Source organism: Euprymna scolopes, chromosome 5 (genome assembly GCF_053919585.1).
Source record: "Euprymna scolopes isolate OS-2025 chromosome 5, ASM5391958v1, whole genome shotgun sequence".
NCBI lineage: Eukaryota > Metazoa > Mollusca > Cephalopoda > Sepiida > Sepiolidae > Euprymna > Euprymna scolopes.
The window spans coordinates 10,346,496-10,367,939 of NC_136486.1; the positions used below are offsets into that span (position 1 = coordinate 10,346,496).

General features: G+C 32.5%; 1 protein-coding gene across 2 annotated transcripts in view; it reads right to left on the bottom strand.

The window, feature by feature from the left end:
- The window catches only part of LOC145276703 (uncharacterized), a 212,177-nt gene that overhangs the window by 128,110 nt on the left and 62,623 nt on the right, over positions 1–21,444 (bottom strand). For both annotated transcript variants that reach the window (XM_080127897.1, XM_080127898.1), the window contains one exon: positions 13,007–13,173. In XM_080127897.1, the coding sequence (XP_079984023.1) occupies positions 13,007–13,173 (167 nt within the window). The remainder of the gene's footprint in view (positions 1–13,006; positions 13,174–21,444) is intronic.

Consider the following 21,444-nt stretch of genomic DNA (forward strand, 5'->3'; position numbering starts at 1 on the left):
CTAGAAAGACATTAGCTACTTAAAAAGGGACAACATGAAGGTTGCCAACATCCTAAGTGAAAGTGATTTTGCAGAAAGAACTGGATTTGAACTTGGAATACCTGTGTTGTCAGTTCATGTTATTAACCACTGTAATCTCTTGGCTCCATTAAATTATCAAGATTTACAAAAATGTTGAGAATCGATTTAATTTTTATAAAAAATTAAAAGAGCAAGGGGGCTTTTTAAAGAAATAAGTATGACTCCCCCAGGGCAACCTGTATATGTAGAGGATCATTGTTACTAAATTTAAAGTCTGTAGATCTAATGACTTAAAACTAATTAACAGACAATTTTCTTATGTTAAATATAATTAATACAAAAACAAAACGTAAATTTTTGTATTATTTCTCTATTTATTTCTGATTTGTTGATGTGTAGGAATACAAAATGCACTTTGATAAAAAATATTTTCTACAGGAACAAAATTTTCCACCATTCTTTTCATCTTCCCCAGTATAAAGAAGGGCAAGTGTTTGATGATAGAAGATGAAGAAGATGAGTATAGCCAATGGGATATTTATCTGTGATTTTCGCACTTAAAAGAAATCAGTAACTTGGGTGGCATTGTGGCCTTTCTCCAAAACTTAAGTGAGCCATAAAATGTTAAAGTGTACACAAACACACATACATACACACACTATATATACATATGTGTGACAGAAAGAGAGATAATAAATAAGCTAAGTAGAGAGTTTTGACCAGACCAAAGAAAGGTAGCTTCACTTGTTCAAAGAGATCATAAATGATGAAATGTTATGTTTAGGTTATTTGAGAATATATGCATATGCTCTTCAAGTAGTTGAGCACTTTCAATAGAATTTATTTAACCATATGACACAGCCATGACTTTGTCTGAATAATATAAAAAAACAGGAGCAGAAATAACAAAGAATCTGATTGGTTAACCTGTATATATGAAAATATGCGGTAACATCAATTCCATGCATTAGCCTGATGAGTCCACATAAGGATGAAATGCAGAAAATTTTGTGTGGCTTAATTGACATTATATATATATATATATATATATATATATATATATATATATATATATATATATATATACACACACAAACATATATACATATAGATATGTATATATTTGTTAGGATGATTAATCGAAATCAGGAATTGAAAAAATTGGAACTTTTTGTAGTATCGGAATCAGGAAAATTTGTGTCTATTTTCTGATGCCAAAAATGATTCCTTTAGTTATCTGTTTTTATTTGATTTTGTTTAAACATCTTCCATTGCTGGTAGTAATAATACAATAATAATGTTTATTGATTTATACTTCCAGGAAAGCTAAAATCAATAGATCATTTCTTACAAATGTCTTTTCTTTTTATGTTTGAGAATATATTTGTACATTTAATGTGTTTTTACCATAATTGAAGAAAAATAACTTTATGGTTAAACATTTAGAAATTTATAAAGAATCGGAATCAGGAATTTAATACAAAATTGGAAAAAAATACTGAAATCGTCCCATCACTAATATATATGTGCAAATCAATTTAAACTCTGTAAATCAGAATTTACAACGATTTATTATTCAACAAGGAAAAAAGATGAAAACTTTTTTGTTAATATATATACATATTTATATGAACGTATAAGTAGTATGTGTGTGCACACATGCACACACATACTACTTATACATGCACACACACAGTTTATATAGAATGGTAAAATGCAATGTTTATTTTATACGGAAGAGAAAATTAAATTATGAACAAAGTTATGTTTATAATCAGCTTATTTTCAACACAAAACCTTTTGATAATTTATACATGTTGGCTATCTGTTGGTGAACCGATCTTGCTATTTGCACTGAGAATAAAATAAAGAAAATATTGCATCCAGTGGTTACAACAGAACAAAGATGGCACTTGTATATGCAGAAGAATTAACTCCAGTGGTAACAACAAAACAAAAAGACTTCTACATAAAACAGAAAGAAATCCACCTGCTAAATGAACAATATGCAACTGGAAGGCAACGTGGTTACAGGATATTACATAGGCAACAAGCCAAAAGAAACATGTTACTTAATTCATTCTATTCTTGATTTGCAAGAAAGCAACTGGCTAAAAATCAACTGTGGTTACATCTCCCATAAGTTTCTCCAAACCTCTTTGCACTCCAAACCTCTTTGATTCTTACTTACTGTACCAAATTGTTGCAATTCAAACAAAGATAGACCATTATATTTTTATATACCAAGGTTCGTCTTATTTCTTTTAATCAGAGCAACAATTTAGTACATAAATGTAAATGATTATTCTGTTTTTATTTATATCGTAAAAAATAATTTCATACTCTTAGATTGATAGAAACATTTTCAAAACGGCAAAACATTAAAAAAAAAAAAAAAAAACATGGCATAATGAAAAGAAATAACATGAGTATTTTTTTTTTTTTAGCAAATAAACTATTTTAGAAATTAAATTAAAATAAAGAAACTTTACTAAAATGACTCAAGATTAATAATATCCCCGTTATCCTGGGAACAATAAAATATTTGTTTAACAAAGTAAATTTTATATTTCAGGACACTTTGACAGGACAGTAAATCTAAAAAAGTAAAATACAATGACTCTTGGCATTTTGGCTTGGAGCAAAATATAGTATCTGTTCTGATACTATATTTCATATTTTCTGTCCTCGGTCAGTGAAAGGGAAGTCCTTCTACACTGCAATTTTTTAAATTTTTGTCTCAATCTAAAGTGCCCATTTTGGGTAGCTGGCCTTCTCTCACATTAATAAATGATCTTGTATCAGTGACCTTGTGGGGAGGCCAGTATAAAAGAGACTTAAAAAGAATGAAAAGTGGCAATATGCCTTGTTTAGGGTGCAAAAGAGTAAAAAAAAGAAATAATTAAAATGCATCAAATAATGTGGTTCAGAGAACAAACATATAATGCAAACAGATATCTTTCAAATCCCTATATAGAGATTGAAACAAACTATTTAATCATCTTAATATTAATATCGTAATTCGCTTGGACCATTATCATGCTATGCATCCCTAAAACAGGAAAGTAGAATATTCCAATCTATATATAGAAAAGGAAAAACGCGTGCGAGAGTTTTTGTATGTCCAACTAAGGCTTTTTTTCAGGGGCTTCTAGAGGGGGGGGGTACTATCGCTTAGAACTTCTTATATACCGTGTAGATCATAATATGTACGAATTGCGAACACGCGTCGCAGTTAGATTTATTTACATCGAGTTTTACACAATTCTTACTATTTCGGCTTCTCGTGTGTTGATTCGGCTTTTTCATATAAAAGCGAAACTGATGTGAAACTAATAAGCGGTTCTCAGTCCACAGGCCAGGAACGTCCAGAAAGTGATGGACATTTGGTCAATGTCGGTTTTTACCGTCATATGAGACAATTGTTTTCCCGAACATGTTGGGGAAACAAAACCAGACAAAGTTCGGTAAAAAAAAACCCCAAAAGAACTATCCTGCAGTAAAATAAAGTGCGGAATTAAATTCCACATGCACCTGCCACTTTTCATTCACTGTGGTATGATGTTTGACCTCATTAAACACGCACTTTTTAAGGATTTTATTTCACACATTCTCACTTCTCTGCCATCGTAGCGTGGCGGGAAGTCATTAGCCTATTAGCCTCAAGGGTTCGGGTTCGAGCTTACCTACCTACCAAAACATTTTTCTTTCTTTTACACCCTCAAACACCCGGGCAACGCCGGGTACCCCCGCTAGTTCCTAATAAAACAACAACAAAAAAATTGGTGTCGCTTTTAAGGCAAAGCTAATAAAAATAATTTGTTCTCCTTGACCTTTTGGCCAAGATCAAAGTGTAGTATCTGTTCTTCAGATGCTACATTTCAATTTCTTGTTCTCTCTCAGTGGAGGAGAAATCCTTCACAACTAAGGCAATTTTTTGTTTCTTTTCTTCACGTTAAAAAACGACCTTGATGTGTAAATCTGTCTGATGGGGAGGCATTGTAAATAGGTACTATTTTTAATGTAACAAAGTTTTAATATTACAAAAGTACCTGGGAAAAGTAATTTCTGATTTGATTACAAAATGCCCTGGAAATGTCTTGATTAATTTTAAAATGCCCTGGAAATGTCTCGATTAATTTTAAAATACCCTGGAAATCTCCCTTCTAATTAATTATAAGATTCCCTGGAAATGTCCATTCTGATTGATTATAAGATGTCCTGGAAAATGTCTCTTCTTTTGTTTTTGTTTTGTTTTGTTTACTTGCCTCCACACGAGGGCAGAGTTAGACATGAGGTCGGTGTTAAATTTGAGGGGAAACTAGCTCCCCAAAAGGGGCACTCTGGTCAGTAACAAAAATAAAAATTCTATCAGTAATGAAGGATTTCTCCTCCATTAACCGAGACCAAAAAAGGGAATGCTGAGACTGATACTACACTCAGAAATTCATGCCGAAGTAATGGTTACCTAACCCCTAACCGTGTTAATGTTTTTATGTATTAATTTCGAAAAGGTGCTGAAACAGTTTATGATCTAAACATTACCTTATTTCAAATATATTTTTAAAAGTGGAGTGAGGGATATGAAGTTAATCCCAGAAATGGCTGAAACTGTTTACAATTTAAACATTACTTTATTCAATGTATATTTTTAACAGTGGGGTTGAGGATATGATGTTAGTCCCGGAAATGGCTGCAACCATTTACATTTTAGACATTACTTTATTTAATGCATATTTTTAACAGTGGGGTGAGGAATAAGAAGTCAGTCCCGGAAATGGCTGAAACAGTTTACGATTTAAATATTACTTTATTTCATGTATATTTTTAACAGTGGAGTGGAGGATATGCAGTCAGTCTCAGAAATGGCTGAAACAGCTTACGATTTAGACATTACATTATTTCATGTATATTTTTAACAGTGAGGTGGCGGACATGAAGTCAGGATGAGATAAGTGCAAATATATACTAGCAGAATACCAAGCATCACCCAGTATTGAATCAGATAGGTGGAAAACATATAGTAGCAGAATACCTAGCATCGCCCGGAATTGAATGAGATAGGTGGAAGATATATACTAGCAGAATATGCGGTGTTACCCGGGATTGGATAAGATAGATGGAACATATATACTATGAGAATACCCGAAATTGATTGATGTGTTTGTAATGAAATATGAATATATTGCTCATGCAATATATCAAAGTTATTATTTTAGTAAGTAGGGTCGATAATGTAGATTAAAATTATGAAACATGATTGTCGAAATTAGTAACATATCCAAGAATTATGAAAAATGATGAAATGTAAGTTAATTGATTGGGGTGTTTGTAATGAAATAATCAGCCCAGAAAATATATCAAAGTTATTGCTTTAGTAAGAGGGTGGCGATAATGTGGGTTAAAATCATGAAAAGTTTCGAAATGAGTAACATATCCAAGAATTATGAAAAATGATGAAATGTTAGTTAATTGATAGGTGTGTTTGGAATGAAATAATCAGTCCAGACAATATATCAAAGTTATTATTTTAGTTAGGGGTTGGTTAAAATTATGAAAAATGATTGTCGAAATTAGTAATATATTCAAGAATTATAAAAATGATGAAATGTAAATTGGTGTTTTTAATGAAATATTCAGCTCAGACAATATATCAAAGTTATTATTTTAGTAAAGTGGGTAATAATATGGGTTCAAATTATGAAAAATAATTGTCGAAAATAGTAACATATCCAAGAATTATGAAAAATTATGAAATGTGAGTTAATTGATTGGTGTGTTTGTAATGAAATAATCAGCCGAGGAAATATATCAAAGTTATTATTTTATTAAGGTTGGGTGATAATGTGGGTCAAAAATATAAAAAATGATTGTTGAAATTAGTAACATATCCAAGAATTATGAAAAATTATGAAATGTTAGTTAATTGATTGGTGGAAATTTAATGACATTTTTTTTATTATTATTACATTTTCACCCAAAACAATGCATATCGCCACTTTGGTGTAGGGGCTACTATCAGGGACATAAGCTACTGGGGTACTATGTAGGGGGTTGGGCAACAAAATGTTGGTTCACATTACACTTGAACTTCTGCATGCCAGTACAGTTGGGAAAGCAGGGACCCGGAATGGAATTCCAAAGTCTAGCGGTTCTGGGGAAGAAACTACTGAAGTAGAAAGCTCTCTTATATCTAGGGATTTATACTGTGTAGGGGTGGGATTTAGCTGCTTGCCGGGTTTGTCAAGGTATTTACGTTGTGGGGGCACAAGTGCTTGTAGTTCATCAGAGCATTCACCATTAAAATACTTATATCAAAGTTATTATTTTAGTAAGGGGATGATAAGGTGGAATTTAATTATGAAAAATGGTTGTCGAAATTAGTAATATATCCAAGAATTATGAAAAATGATGAGTGCGTTTGTAATGAAATAATCATCCCAAACACTATATTAAAGTTATTTTTGTAAGGAGAAAGCAATAATGTTGGTTTAAATCATGAAAAATGATTGTCAAAATTAGTAACATATCCAAGAATTATGAAAAAAAAAACCCGGAATTCCAAAGTGTAGCGATTCTGGGGAAGAAATTACTGGAGTAGAAGGCTCTCTTACATCTAGGGATCGCAACTGTGAAGGAGTGGGATTTTGCTGCTTGTCAGGGGTATTTATGTCGAGGGGGTACAAGTGCTTGCAGTTCGTCAGAGCATTCACCGTTAAAGTACTTGTAGAACAGGCATAGGGATGCTACATTTCGTCGATGGGACAGAGGCTGAAGCTTAGATGACAGTTCAGGACCTATTAGGTTGGTGACTCTCTTTTGAACCTTGTCTAGGAATGAGAGACTAGTAGCAGATGCACCATCCCAAATAAGACAACAATACTCCATACATGGGCGAATGGTGGCCTTATAGAGGTACAGGATACTTTCAGGCGTTAGTAGCTTTCTAGCACAGTAGAGAGAACTTTTTATTGCAGCGGTCCTGGCAATGCTCGCAATGTAATTTTTCCAACTCATGTTTCCTGTAAACGTTAGACCGAGGAGTTTAAAAGATGTACTTTCAGATAAAGAGTCTTTGACCATTACTATTGGTGGTAGAGAAGGTTTCTTGTAATTATTGAAGGAAACAAGTTTAGTATTGGCAGCATTGAATGTGACCAACCATTTTTGTCCCCATTCCACTACAGATTGGAGGTCATCTTCTAGTGTTTCTGCTATTTCTTTAGATATGTGTTCATTTGTTTCTTGTCGTGTCTGTTATAGAGCATGGTGTCATCAGCATATATACCCATCTCACAAACAATTTTGTCAGGGAGGTCATTTATGAATATTAGGAATAATAGAGGTCCAAGGATAGACCCCTGAGGCACTCCCACATTTATATCATATTGTTTAGATGTACGACCATTGAGGAGAACTTGGATTTTTCTCTTTTCTAAGAAGGATTTAATTATGTTAAGTATTCTTTCAGTGATACTGTATGATCTGATTTTCCTGAGAAGACCTTCATGCCATGCCATATCTTAGATATATCTAGAGCTACTGCTCTACCCTCCCCTGCTCTGTCAAGTAAATGGTATATGCGCTCTGCGATTACAGTTAGAATGTCTGCTGTGGAATGGGCTTGCCTAAATCCATGTTGGTCGGTCAGAAGTTTAGCATCTATAAGGTGATGGATTAGAGCTTGGTTAATTATGGACTCAAATATTTTGGCGAAAAGTGGGAGGAGGCTAATGGGGTGGTAATTTACTGGGTCAGTTCTTTCGCCAGAATTCTTAAAACTGGTACCACAGAAGCAGTTTTCCAGCAGGCGGGAAAGCAAGATTCATAAAGGCATTTGTTGTAAAGTTTGGAGAGAACTGGAGCTACTTCAGCGGAGCACGTTTTTAATAGCACAGCCGGGATGAAATTAGGTCCACATGCTTTTGAAGTATCAAGATTTTTTTTTTTTATGATAGCATGCACCTGAGAAGGGGTGATTTTCAGAACTTTATAAATTAAAATGTACGAATTTTAATTTTTTTTAAACTGGCACATGGTATCATACAGTGTGTGTCTATTCCTGAACAAAACTAAGTATTTTACTGGTATTTAAATATAGCTTTATTGTGAATAGGCATTTTCCTGCCTCCCCACCAAAGGAGAGCTTAATCTTGAGTGTAGATATTGAATGCCTAAAGAGCATTCATGGCCGGTATTTACTCCCCTCAAAGAAACCCAAAATTGCGTAGATATGAATTAATCTCAGAAATAAATCGAAGAAAATTTTTCATATAGATTTTGAATTTCTGTAAAAGATGGAAATTTCCATAGTTGACCAGAACTTATGCATTTTGGGACCAGTCCAATTTTCAATTTTGTAAATCCTCTCTATCTGGCCCAAAATGTACCCCTATTTTCTGAGATGCAACCATAAATCGTACTCTACATGAATCCTTGATGTAGCTTTCACAGTACCAGGATACCAGGAATCCTGATAAGCAACAACTATATATTCACCAGTTGATGGTAATTTTTGTCATTTCTATTCTTTTGTTTTACTGAAAATTCAACGATGTAAACAAAGAAATAAAACTGTAATTTTTTACCTTGTTTCCACCTTAACATTTAAAATGATTACTTTTATTGGTTTTAGGGTATGCTGAAAACGAATATTGCATTTAAATTTTCTGCAAATAAGTAGTTTTCTGGATATTAAGCAATGTCATTTCTTATGTTATGTTATGTGGCTATCTTGGTACACGGCTCACTCGTTCTTAAAACGTTTTATATGCTGTCTAGATGATAATATGTATGACTTAACAACAGGGGTTGCACTGTATTTAATTTGTCCGACTTTTAAACACTATTTTTTCCAGATTTTTAGATCGCCACGTGTTTCTTTTGCTATTCGGTATAAAAAAAGTGAAACTGGATTCAAATTGGCCGGATGGTCTCCAGAAAGCGATGTGAATGTTTGGTGAATGTCGGCTTTTCACCGTCATATCAGACGATTGCTTTCATTTGAACAACGCTCCCCTAATAAACGAGGGAGCTGCTTTTCCTCTCCAAAGTTGGGTTTTCACCTCATTAAAAACTGTCCCGCAGAAAATGTTAACTGCTGAATAGTCATTGCTTATGTCGTCGTAAATCTTAACTTCACGACTTATATTTGACCTCATTAAGCGAGCACCTGTCAATTCTACTTAAATAAATTCAAACGTTTTTCACTTACTCTTTTTTGCTGGCCGAGCGGTTAACGCCTGACGTTTTTTTTCCAACTTCACCTCAGGGCTTCTGGTTCGATCTTAATTACCTACCAAAACTTTTTTTTTGATTTAAGAGCACACACACCTCCAAACACCCGGTCAACACCAGGTACCTCCACTAGTCTATATATATAAAAGGTAAAATGTGTGTTAGTGTGTGTGTGTGTGCATTTTTTTCTGTATGTCCGCCAAAGCCTTTTTTGGTGGGAGTTCTCCGGGGGGGGGGGGGGTACTATGTCTTAAAACCTTATATACTCTTTAAATTATAATATTGAAGATTTACAAAATGACGTCGTAAATATCTTTTATTTCAGCGACTTTTATCTTACAAAATTCACGCTGTGAATTCGTTTTCTCTACTACTACTACAATGGCATGATATTTGACCTAGAAAACCATACATTGACATTCAGTCACATGCGTTTTTAAACGTTTATTTTCAGCTGTTCTCAAGTCTCTGCCTTCGTGGTGTCATGCTAAGTCATCAGACTATTAACCTCAAGGCTTTGGGTTCGAGCCTGCCTTCCTCCCAAAACTTTTTTTTTGCTGTGTTTTTGTTTTTATTTTTCCGATTATTTTTAACAAGTTTAACATTTTTTTAATATTTAAACAGGGTTATTACTTCACTTATTATTTAGTTTCAATTTTGTTTTGATCTACCCCGCCTCCCAACACACGTGCAATACCGGGCACCCCTACTAGTCTATAATATAAATCTCACCTGTCTGTTTAAATGTATGTATGTATGTTTATATGCCTGCCTAAAACTTTCAACAGAGGTGACGGATTTTCACGAGATCGACATTGTTTTGAAGTTCATCCCTTCAGATGACAAATATAGAAAAAAATGGCCAAAAACATTAATGCTTCACCCTCAACTGGGGACTTTTCTACTGGGAGGTGAATGCTTTTTTTGCCAATATTTTTGAAAGTCATCCCCCTCTTTTCGATTAACTAGCCTTAACTAACATTAACTAACCTTCACCACTTCTGGTTTGGCAATGGATGCAACGGCAAAGACATCACGTTTTTTTTTTCACATTCTTTTCTTCCTCCCGGTACAGGTTTGAGTCCGCCTGCCTATTACCACTTTTTTTTTTTTTTTGCTCAACACACACCTCCAACCACCCGGGCAATGCTGGGCACCCAGGCTAGTGAATAATAGATATTGTTGGCGGAAAAGGTAAAAAATCTAAGAAATATCTGCAGATCGGCAATGAAAGTTCAAGTTATTTGATCCAGTAGATGTGCTAGATGTATTTTTAACAACCACAATTATGTTCCAACATGTGCTAAAAAATGGTGGATTGTAATGATTTAGTCAAAATGATTGCAGTAATGTGTATATACGTATTCCTCATACAATAAAACTATAAATCAATAAATTTGATAATTTTCATTTTTACTTGCAATTATTTTACGACTGGATCATTTTTCATATTTTTTTTAAATTTATACTAATTTTGACATAATATGTAAGTATATAATAGTGTTTTCACCTGAAATGCATGGACTTTAAACATCAATAATCTGCACAAATTTTTTATTAGCAGACTTTTATTTTAATTTTTTATGATAATATCAAGTAACAAATTTTCACATTGTGTTTTGAAAAAATAGTTCTTCAATTTCTTTAAAAAATGATACATTTTGTTCTATAAGTTTAACAAAAAATGACTCTCTACCCTAATTTATATTTTTAAGATTTCTTCACCACTTTATTTATTTTATATTTTTTTTAATTTAATTAATGGACAATCAAATAAGATTACTAAAAAAAATGTTTTTAAAACTTCCACTTAATATGCAAAAAGACATAAAGCAGGTCAAACATATTTTGTATTAACTTTAAAAACAATTATTACAAAAGTTTCCATTCATTATTTTCATTTTAGTGCTTATTTGGAATAATAACGGAAATTGAATTTCAATTAAAAAGCAATTTTTGTAGAAAATTTTTTGGGGATATATTTCTTCTCTTTTTTCCCCTCTTATTCCTTTCTCTTGAGTTTGCTTCACTGCTACTGATGTTATTGGCCATGTGACTAATTTCTGCTTGTTGATTGATCTGCACATTCCGTGTTTTGTGATAAAATTCAAGCTGAAGTTGGCAGTTCGGACTTGACATTTGAAATGTGTTGATGTGTTATCTTCTCTCGGTCTAAACAGGACGTTAAAATGTTGAATCGAACTCATATAAGTTACCTGGCAAAGTTTATAATGTTGAAGTGATTGCGTTTAAGTTATCTAACGAATTCATATCTCGCTGAGAGAAATTTACTTTGAGGAAATCCAAGAAATCTGTCGAGGACTTGGCAGTTAAATATGTCGGGAAAAATACTAGCTTGCAGGAGAGAAGACACATGTGAAAAATATTCTCACTAGGAAAGATTGAATTGTATCCATCACTATAACTAGATATTTTCTTCTAAAGCCTGAAGAAAATTGATACGTTTCAAGCTGCAATTTTTCTAAGTCAAAAGAAAAGAATATTTCTATTCTGACTGGACTCAAAGAAAGAACGAGAAAGTTTTTTTATCAGACTTCTTGCTTCTTCAGAGAATATTATCATACAAAAAATTATGTGTATTTTTATGCAAGTTATTCCTTCAAGAAAATGAGAAAATAAATTCCTCGTTATAAAAGAACACTCTCGGAACATTATTTCAGATAATAAGTTATTTTTGTCTGCAGATATTTCAACTAATCTACTCAAAAGGACTTTTATTTAAAAAAAAGACAATATTACCAAATGTAAGCTTAAATTGCAAATAAAGGGAGAAAACTCTTTTCAACTTCGCTAAAGTATTTGGACCTTTCTTAAAAAAAAAATCCTATATCTTTCATAATTGTTACCACACAAAGGACTTTCTTTGTAGCGGAGAGCAAAATCTTAGCAGCAGACAGCTCATGAACTTTTTTCGACTGTTTCTTTTTTTACTTTTCCTAATAAAATTGTTTGTTTGTTTCTATCCACCAAGTCTTTTCTCTTCTCATTTATTTTGTTGCTCTTTGTCTTTGTATCAGTAACGTTTTTATATGTCAAAGTGGCCTTTATTGGAAGTGGTGATAATAATTTCCACATATCATCTACTTGCCATGTTGAAATTACTAAAATATCCCAAAATTATAACAAATGATAAAATAGAAAATTGATGAAAATTGTTTTCAAAATAATTTGCAAGTTTTACTTAGATAATAAACAGATTCCAAACTATGAATTACTTTTCTTGTTTTAATTACATTTCAAAATAATAATGGCAGATTAATGAATCATGTAAGTAAGCGTCTTATATAATAATTTACTAATATGTTAATTTCCACATGATCATATTATTTTGAACAAGCATTTTTATTTTTGCAATTTGATTTACCACCAAAATTGCGCTTCAATATTAAATAAAGATTTAGGACAATGAAGGAATACACAGGAAATATAAAAACCAGGCAGATAAGTTTAGGCTAAATTACCTGCTCCCTGCTAAAAAATCATAAAATAATTAAAAACAAATGTGTTTTCATCTGAAAACGTGGTGTTTAATCAACAGTAATCTGAAGAAGAGATTGCTTCTTATTTAATTCAGTGAACATCTACTGAATACTTTACCCTTAAAATTGATTTTAGTTTAATTTTTTAAAGTTCATAAATGTTGCTTCTGATCGAATATTTGCTTGTAAATATAACATTTATGTTAAGAATAATACAAATTTAAAGAACTACAAATAATGAGGATTACCTTTCTACATGTGTTGATCCAATTCCAAGAGAAACTCGCATGAAGTGCTCAAATGATGTTTCAGAGTAGAGCAAATAAAGAAGCCCTCTTTGCTTGTATAAATGGGAACAAGTGACAATATCCAAGGCACGGAGCATTTTCTCAGATACTTTACCGATTCCACAGACCTAAAAGATAAAGAAAGGAAATTATGGTTACAAAAATTCAAACTTTTTTTCATCTAGAATCAAAATCAAAAAATGTTTCTTAACTGACTAAGCTTCTTTTGTCTTTTTTTTCTTTTTTTTTTTTTAGTTCTTTGTAGTCAAAGTATTGATACTTTGGTATTTTTGGATAGTTTTAAAATGATATGAAATATGCCATGCATACATTTGATGTTAAAGCAATTTACAATTACGATGCTACAAAATCATAAACATTGATTTTGCATAGCTTAATACTTTATTGTTCAAATTTTCTTCCTTTTTCCTTCTATCTTTATTTTTGGGTTTTGTATTTTTGCATTCCATTTAACCACTCAGCCCTTCGATCTCCCTTCCCTTCCTTTTGACCAGATGTTTGATGTGTCTAATTCCACTTTTGGCTCGCCTACTCTCATTCTTCTTTCTTTTATCTTGCATTGTGTAGTTTAAAATGTTTTGTCTGTATGTAATATATAACAATATTTTAAAATAAACATTAAAAATTATTTTTAACCTACAGATATATGTATTTAAGACTTACATTCTTATCAGTGTAAGAAATGATTAATGTCAGTTGGCTAATTCAAATCCAATCACAAAGTCATCCTTGGCTCCATGAGCTGATATCTCTAGGCTACCAGTAATTAGCATGAGAAGTAAGAGACTCTGAGTTCTATTAATAGTGATTAGGCAGGCATAAACAGAAAACAGTCAGCGAGTATTCAATGACTAAAAGATTGACTGCTTAATCTGAATAACCTAAATATGGCTCAACTTTTTCAAGGGGCATTAAGACGCTAACATTTTAAAATAAATATATTTAAAACTGCTGCACACGTGTTTTAAACTCACATTCAGTTCGGGTTTTTTTATGTGTGTGTGTGTGTGTGTGTGTGTGTGTATATATATATATATATATATATAAAAATCAATGAAAATTTTGAATTAAATTATGTAAATTAAAAATTTACAACAAATTTATTGTTTAACTAGACCACCCGTGACCCGTTGGGTCAGTACGTTATATTAGCTATGGAATTCATGTATGAGCGTGACACTTGTGGCATAAAGAAAATAGTTTTTTTTTACATAACAGAAGCATTTCTATGAAAGTATATTAAAATGAAAAAAGAATATAGATAGATTTCTATGAGTCGTTCTGTTTATTATAATTGTTATTTTTTTTTAAATTACAGTTACTGAATTATAAGTGGTTGGTCATACTTATGCACTGAACAGGTATCATAATCCTTATTATAGTTAAATTCAAATTTTGATATATCATCTTTTAAATGAAATTGTTAGTTGAAAGTACAGAATAATAAAAAAAAAACACTCTCCACATGTTAATAATGGCTTTTTAAATAGAAAATGAAAATAAAATGTAACTTTTTTCATTTAATTTAAGCAAACATTCAGTACCCATTGTGTAAAGGAAAACACTATTTAATGTAATAGAAATGTGTGCATTTACCGATTCAGCTTTCCGTTTGGAAATGTAAGCAGACGACTTTAAAAAACATGGGAAGAAAAAGAAATTTTTTTGTAATAACGCCCTCTAGTAAAAAGGTCTGCATTAGTTAAGGGGGATAACTCTATCCAGTTTTACATCGCTCTCTTTTTCTCTCTCTCACACATACACGTAACTATTTCTCGCGTACGTAACGAAAACAGAGGGAGTAGGAGTGTTGAAATCTATTAGAGGGAAAGTGAGAGGTGTTTTCTTTCCATAAATTGTATAGGGTAATATTTCATATTATTAATAGATTCATAGATAAATAGATTTTATAATATATATTATAATTATCTATGAATCTATGTATTATTTGTATATATAAATAACTATTTGATCAAATTAAATGAAATTGTTTGTATTAAAAGCGATATAAAAATTCCGGAATTGGAATAACGGATTGAAGACGTTGCTATTTACGCATGCGCAACCGGATGTTGAAAACCGGAAATCTGATTGCAAACATACAAGATCCATAGACTTTTAGTATTATATAGATTAGAATACAGAAAATTTAAGTTTTTCCCTTAATCCATGGATTTTCAATGAATGTCTCATCTCATCAGAGTAGCCTTCATTTGTTGAATTCAGATTAATAATCGCTGAGATTTGGAACTTATAAAATTGCCAAAAAAGGTGCTGTGTATCAGAATAAGAATAAAAAACCAACAGCCTCTAAATATATTAAACTGTTTTACAAGAATCAAATGGATCATAATTACAGAATAGATGAAAAAGCTTTAAAAAAATATGTTAAGGGGTCGTAATTAGGGTCAAATTTAAGAAAAAATTGACCTCTGCAGTCTCTACCAAATTACTCAGCTATTTTTTGGTCTAAACATTTGAAATTTTACTAAAAGTGTATTCAAACATAGGGCAAGCTTTTTAATTGCTTTTTAGTTGAAAATTTGGCTTCCAAGAGGTCAAAGTTCAAAAGATTTTACCTTGGTGGTCTCTAGCAAACTATTATGCCAATTTTTGGTCTAAACATTTGAAATTTTACGTAAAGTGTATTCAGACATGCAGCAAGCTTTTTAATCAGTTTTTGGCTAAAAATTTGGCTGGCAAGAGGCAAAGTTTACAGAGTTGATCTTTGTAGACTCTGCCAAACTCCTCCGCCAATTTTAGGTCTAAACACTTGAAATTTTAGATGTAGGTTACTTGAACATGGGTCAAACATTTCAATTTTAAGCCCAAAACAATAAATATTAAGGGGTCAAAGTTTTAAAAAAATTGACGTCTGCAGTCTCTACCAACTTTTCTCTATGGTAGTTAAGGAAGCCTATTATATAGAAGGCATTACCGTACATATTAACACTTTTTAATATATACATATGCACATAAAGTTATGAACAGTACATAGGGCCCGAGCAAAGCCGGGCGGAACTGCTGGTATATGCATATATATATATATATATATATATATATATATATATATATATATATATACATACAGGTGGCAAAAAGAAAGTCTGCACTTGTAATTTTTTCAAAAACTGCAAAGTTAAGCTAAATTGAATGTAACTGTTAAAACAAACTATACCTCATTTGATTGACCTTTTATTCTTCTATAATTTTACCTGTTCATATTTGACTTTTAATTGAAATATTCTAGTGTTCATGTCAATATAAAAAATAATTTCAAATTGAGGAGGCAGAAGAAAATCCACACAATGAAAAATTGTTATTTAAATGTAACTTTAGGACATTAATGCAACACAAATATAACAGGAACACAGTTAACTCATTAATATTTAGTAGCATAGCCCTTCTGCAATTTGACAGCCTGCAATCTTTTGGGAATTCCTTGAATTAGACAATATCCTGGGGAAAAGGCATCCCACTTTTCTTTAACTTTTATCCAAATTTCTTCCAAATTTGGAATTTTATCATTGCATAGCTGTTACTCGATGTAATGTCATACGTTTTCGATATGATTAAGGTCTGGAGATTGTGCAGGCCAGTCCAAACACGGAATATCATGCTCTTCCAAGAACTTCTTGACATTGCCAGCTGTGTGAATGGGAGCATTATCCTGCATGAATTATCATCCAAATTCCAACCAAAGTAGGGTAGAAAATGCTCAGTCAACATATTAATGTACTTGGTCAAATTAATTCGACCTTGCAAGAGATTATAGGCTCTGGACCATTGGTACTAATAACACCCCACGCCAAAACTGAACCTCCACCACCTTGCAGCGTTGAAACTGAGTACCTAGGATTAAATACTTTGTCTTTCCTCTGACGAACGTACTGCCTACCATCACTGCCTAGTCTATTGAACTTGCTTTCATTGCTGAAAAGAACTTTTGACCAATATGAAGAGTTATGATCTTCATTGCATCTGACAGTAGAAAGAGAGTACTTTTTAACAAGATTGCACTGTTGTTGAATTTGAGGAACCATTTCAAATCTGTTTTTTAGGTTGCGGATCTTGATAGCATTGCGTTCCCTGTTAGAAGTAACTCTAGTACAACGAGATTTAAGGGCATCACGAACACTGCCGGTGTTTTGGTGCTTTTGCAGTCATTTGTACCGTTTTCTCATCACATTTCAATCTGCAACTGCCTTTTCGATTGGATAAACCAGAAAGGTGGAGATTAATGAGCTCCTGACGATCACTAAGAGAAAGTTGTGGCATATGGACTAAATGTTACATTGTATGATCTGGAACAACAACAATTACGATTAGAGATGTTTTGTTGCCTGTTGGTGGATATATGAAACTAATTTAGGGGGCGATAATTTAAGCTGGTTTTAAGCCAATTTGTTGCTGCGGATTTTCTTTTTGCCTCCTTAATTTGAAATTATTTTTTATATTGACATGAACACTAGAATATTTCAATTAAAAGTCAAATATGAACAGGTAAAATTATAGAAGAATAAAAGGCTAATCAAATGAGGTATAGGTTCTTTAAACAGTTACATTAAATTTAGCTTAAATTTGCAATTTTTGAAAAAATTACAAGTGCAGACTTTCTTTTTGCTGGCACTGTGTGTGTGTGTGTGTGTGTGTGTGTGTGTGTGTGTGTGTGTGTGTGTGTGTGTGTGTATATATTTATATGTATATATATGTGTGTGTGTGTGTGTATATATATATATATATATACACCACCAGACTTGTTTGGTGAGGAAGGTGACTAGTCTCCCTGAAGGATTAAAAACAAGACCTTCCAAAGGGGAATGAACCCTTTTTCGAGGTTAACGGCCAACTAGCACCATGTGTGTTTGTGTGTATATATGTGTGTGTTGGGGTGGAGAGGGCTCCCGTAAGCCGTGGTGAAGGCAACCTTTCTAGGAGAAGCAAATCTCCGATTTAAAAAACCATAAAGTGGGAGACCAGTACCCGCATTAAGCTGGTCTGCAGTTTAACTTGTTGCTGGCTATCTTGCTCTTGCTTGTTGCTGGATCTCAACATTTTGAACCGAGAGAGAGACTTAGCTGTCGTACAAAGCTAAGACTCTGTAATATCATCTGTGTAAAGATACTCCATCAGGGACCTATCTATAAAAATGGTCCTGTAGCGATGGAAGTCATTTTTGGGCTCATAGACTATAAGTGTCTGAGGGAGTGGCACTCGTCTGACAAGACGTTGCAATCATCATCATCATATATATATATATATGTGTATATATATATGTGTGTGTGTGTTTATATATTTATATAAAATATATACTTGTGTACATATATATAGTGTCGTGTTTAATCAGACATGCATATATATATATATATATATATATATATATATATATATATATATTATGCATGTCTGATTAAACACAACACTTTTTTCCAATTTTGTTGGTAATCTTTTCTATTCTATATTCGTCTATAAAGAAGAACTCAGTTGTGTTTAATCAGACATGCATAAATAATAACTTGCTGCTAAAGTAGACAAATATACACACACACACACACACACACACACACACACACACACACACACACACACACACACACTCTCCTATAAATTTGCTTTTTTTATGTATTACTATTCACATTAAAATCATTTTTTTCTGTTGATAATTATTTGCTTTCCCAGGAAAGCAAAATGTGACACAAGGTCGTTTTTAATGTGGGGGAAAACCAGCTCGGCAACGTAAGATTTCCAAATCCTATCGTGTGTGTGTGTTTTTATTTTATTTTTTTATAAGCAATAAAATAAATTTGTAAACATAAAATTTTAGAAAAGGTCCTTTGTTTGATTTTAAGAAAATACAACTTTGTTATATATGGGTCATGGAATTGCATTCATCTGCAAAAGATCTAGCTCATTTGCATAGTCTTGTAAACATTAATTTTAATTAATTCCTTATTAGTTTATTCATTTTTTTATGGGATGATCATCTTTAGTTAACTATTACGTATAATTATATTCATGCAAATATTCTACATGATTTATATTTGCGTAAAAAGGTTATCGTAAATACTTTCTATATATATTTATGTCAAAAAGTTGGCCTTTCAAACTCCTGAAGTTTTTTGGTCTGCAGACATAAAACTTAATATATAGGGTATTCGAACCCATGCGAAACTCTATATTTAGATTTTAGCCAGGAAAATCGATACAAAAGTGTGAAAAATTTTAAAAATGGAATTTGCCAGGTGAACGTCGAACAAATAAACAAGAAAAACCGCATTCTGCAAAGTTTTAAAAAATAAGACAATTTTTCTCATCAGAAGAAAGAGCTTTATATACAATAAATTTTGCAGATTAATGCATTGAAAGAACCTACAAATATGAAATTAATCATACTTGCATCAAAAAAGTTATTTAGCAGTTAGTGACAGTTTATAGGGATTCAAAATGACTAAGAAAGCAGAAAGCAGGGGAAAAAGGGAGAAAAAGAATCTGGTAAAATTCCAATGAATAAGAAGGTAAATTACAGAGCAGGATAAATCCATAATGAGTCCATTGGTAATCCGTAAGAACGGGAAAACAGAATTATAGATGTCCAGGGTAAATTAAAGCTTCTAGAAAAAAACCATCAGATCATGGAGAAGTGAAGTTCCAGTTTTTTATAAAAGATTTTAAAAAAAAAAGAAACAGATAAGGCACATGGAAGTGTTGAAGTAAAAAGATAAAATATAAGAAAGCAATAAGAAATTTAAATCGAAATGGGAGGTGGTAAGAAAAAAAAGTTATTTTTCAGAGAATCCTTTAACCTTTTTCTTGGTTTATGTTGTTATCTTTTACCCCTATCTTGCCATAAAACTATTGTTTAGGAAGTCTTTTGTCCTCCATCCTAACCAAGTGTCCAGTCCAGCACATTTGATTTTGAATAATTTTCATTTCTATAATAGTACTATTTGATCATTCAAGAACTGCTGTGTCAGGTGTTAGTCTTCCAGTTAATATTAAGTATTCTCCAAATACAAATTTGATGAAACCTTTCCAATAACTTAAGATGCCTTCTATATGTTGTCCAAGTCTCCGACCCGTATAGCAACGTAGTGATAACGCATGCTTCGTAAACACTTAGCTTGATTTTGATGTGATTACTCAATCTGACCACACACGTTCCTCCAGTTTGTCAAAAACAGTACTGGCTTTGGCTATTATGCAATTTATCTCAGTATCAAGTGTACAGTTCTTACTTAGCGTACTACCAAGATATACAAAGTTATCCGTGATATTTAACTTCTTACCATCAACCAAGATGTTTGGTTCTATGTATGGCATTCCTATAGGAGGGGAATATATATGTTTTCTTGAGGCTGATGGTAAATCCACCGCTTTTGATTGTGAAGCAAGGTCTGCATCACCTGCATATAAAAGTTCAAGAACAACGTTCTGAAAAGTTTTCAACTTTGTGTTGAGACGTCTAAGGTTAAAAAGTTTACCTGATGTACAAACTTCACCTCAATATCGCAATTGTTAAAAGCATGCACCAGCATCACAACGAAATATATGGAAATTAATGTAGGAGTAAGGATATCACCTTGTCTCATGCAGTTTTCAACTGAAATTGGATCAGACAGAGATCCTTTTCGTTCACTCAGGCTGTCATATTATGGTGTAACTGTTGAAACATCTGCACAAAACTTGGAAGACAGCCTAGTTTTCTAAGAATCTTCCAGAGTGCTTTGCGATTGATGGTATCAAAAATTTTTGTTAGATCAACAAAAACTTGATACAAAGACACTTGCTGCTTCATATATTTTTCCATTAGTTTTCGCGCAGAGAATATCATGTCTATTGTGCTGCAGCGAGATCTAAAATCATTTTGATTCTCTGGGATGATAGAGGAACAAATCCATTTCAGCAAACAATTTAACATTTTTGCTAAAGCCTTTCCCACTGCTTCAAGCAAGCTAATTTCTTTATAATCACCACACTTAGATTTTGGCCCCTTTCTTTTCTAAATTATTGCATCAATCCAATCTTGAGGAATAGCACTACCATGCAAAACAGCAAGAATGAGTGCATGAACTGCATTGATAATGCTATCACCTTCAAATATCAATAATTCAACAGATATTCCATCAAGTCCGGGTGCTTTTCCCTTATTAATCTCTGTAATGTGCTTTTAATCTCATCAACGCTGGGATCAATCATCATCTCATCAACAACTTCCTTGTGAGGGAGATTATCAATAATTATATCATTTACTTCAGACAGATTATCAAAAAGATCTCAAAAATGTTCTGTCCATCATTCCACAATCCCCTCAACATTGTTAAACAGAGCAGTACCATCTTTGGATTTCACAGATACCAATGTTGGAGACTGTGGCCCAA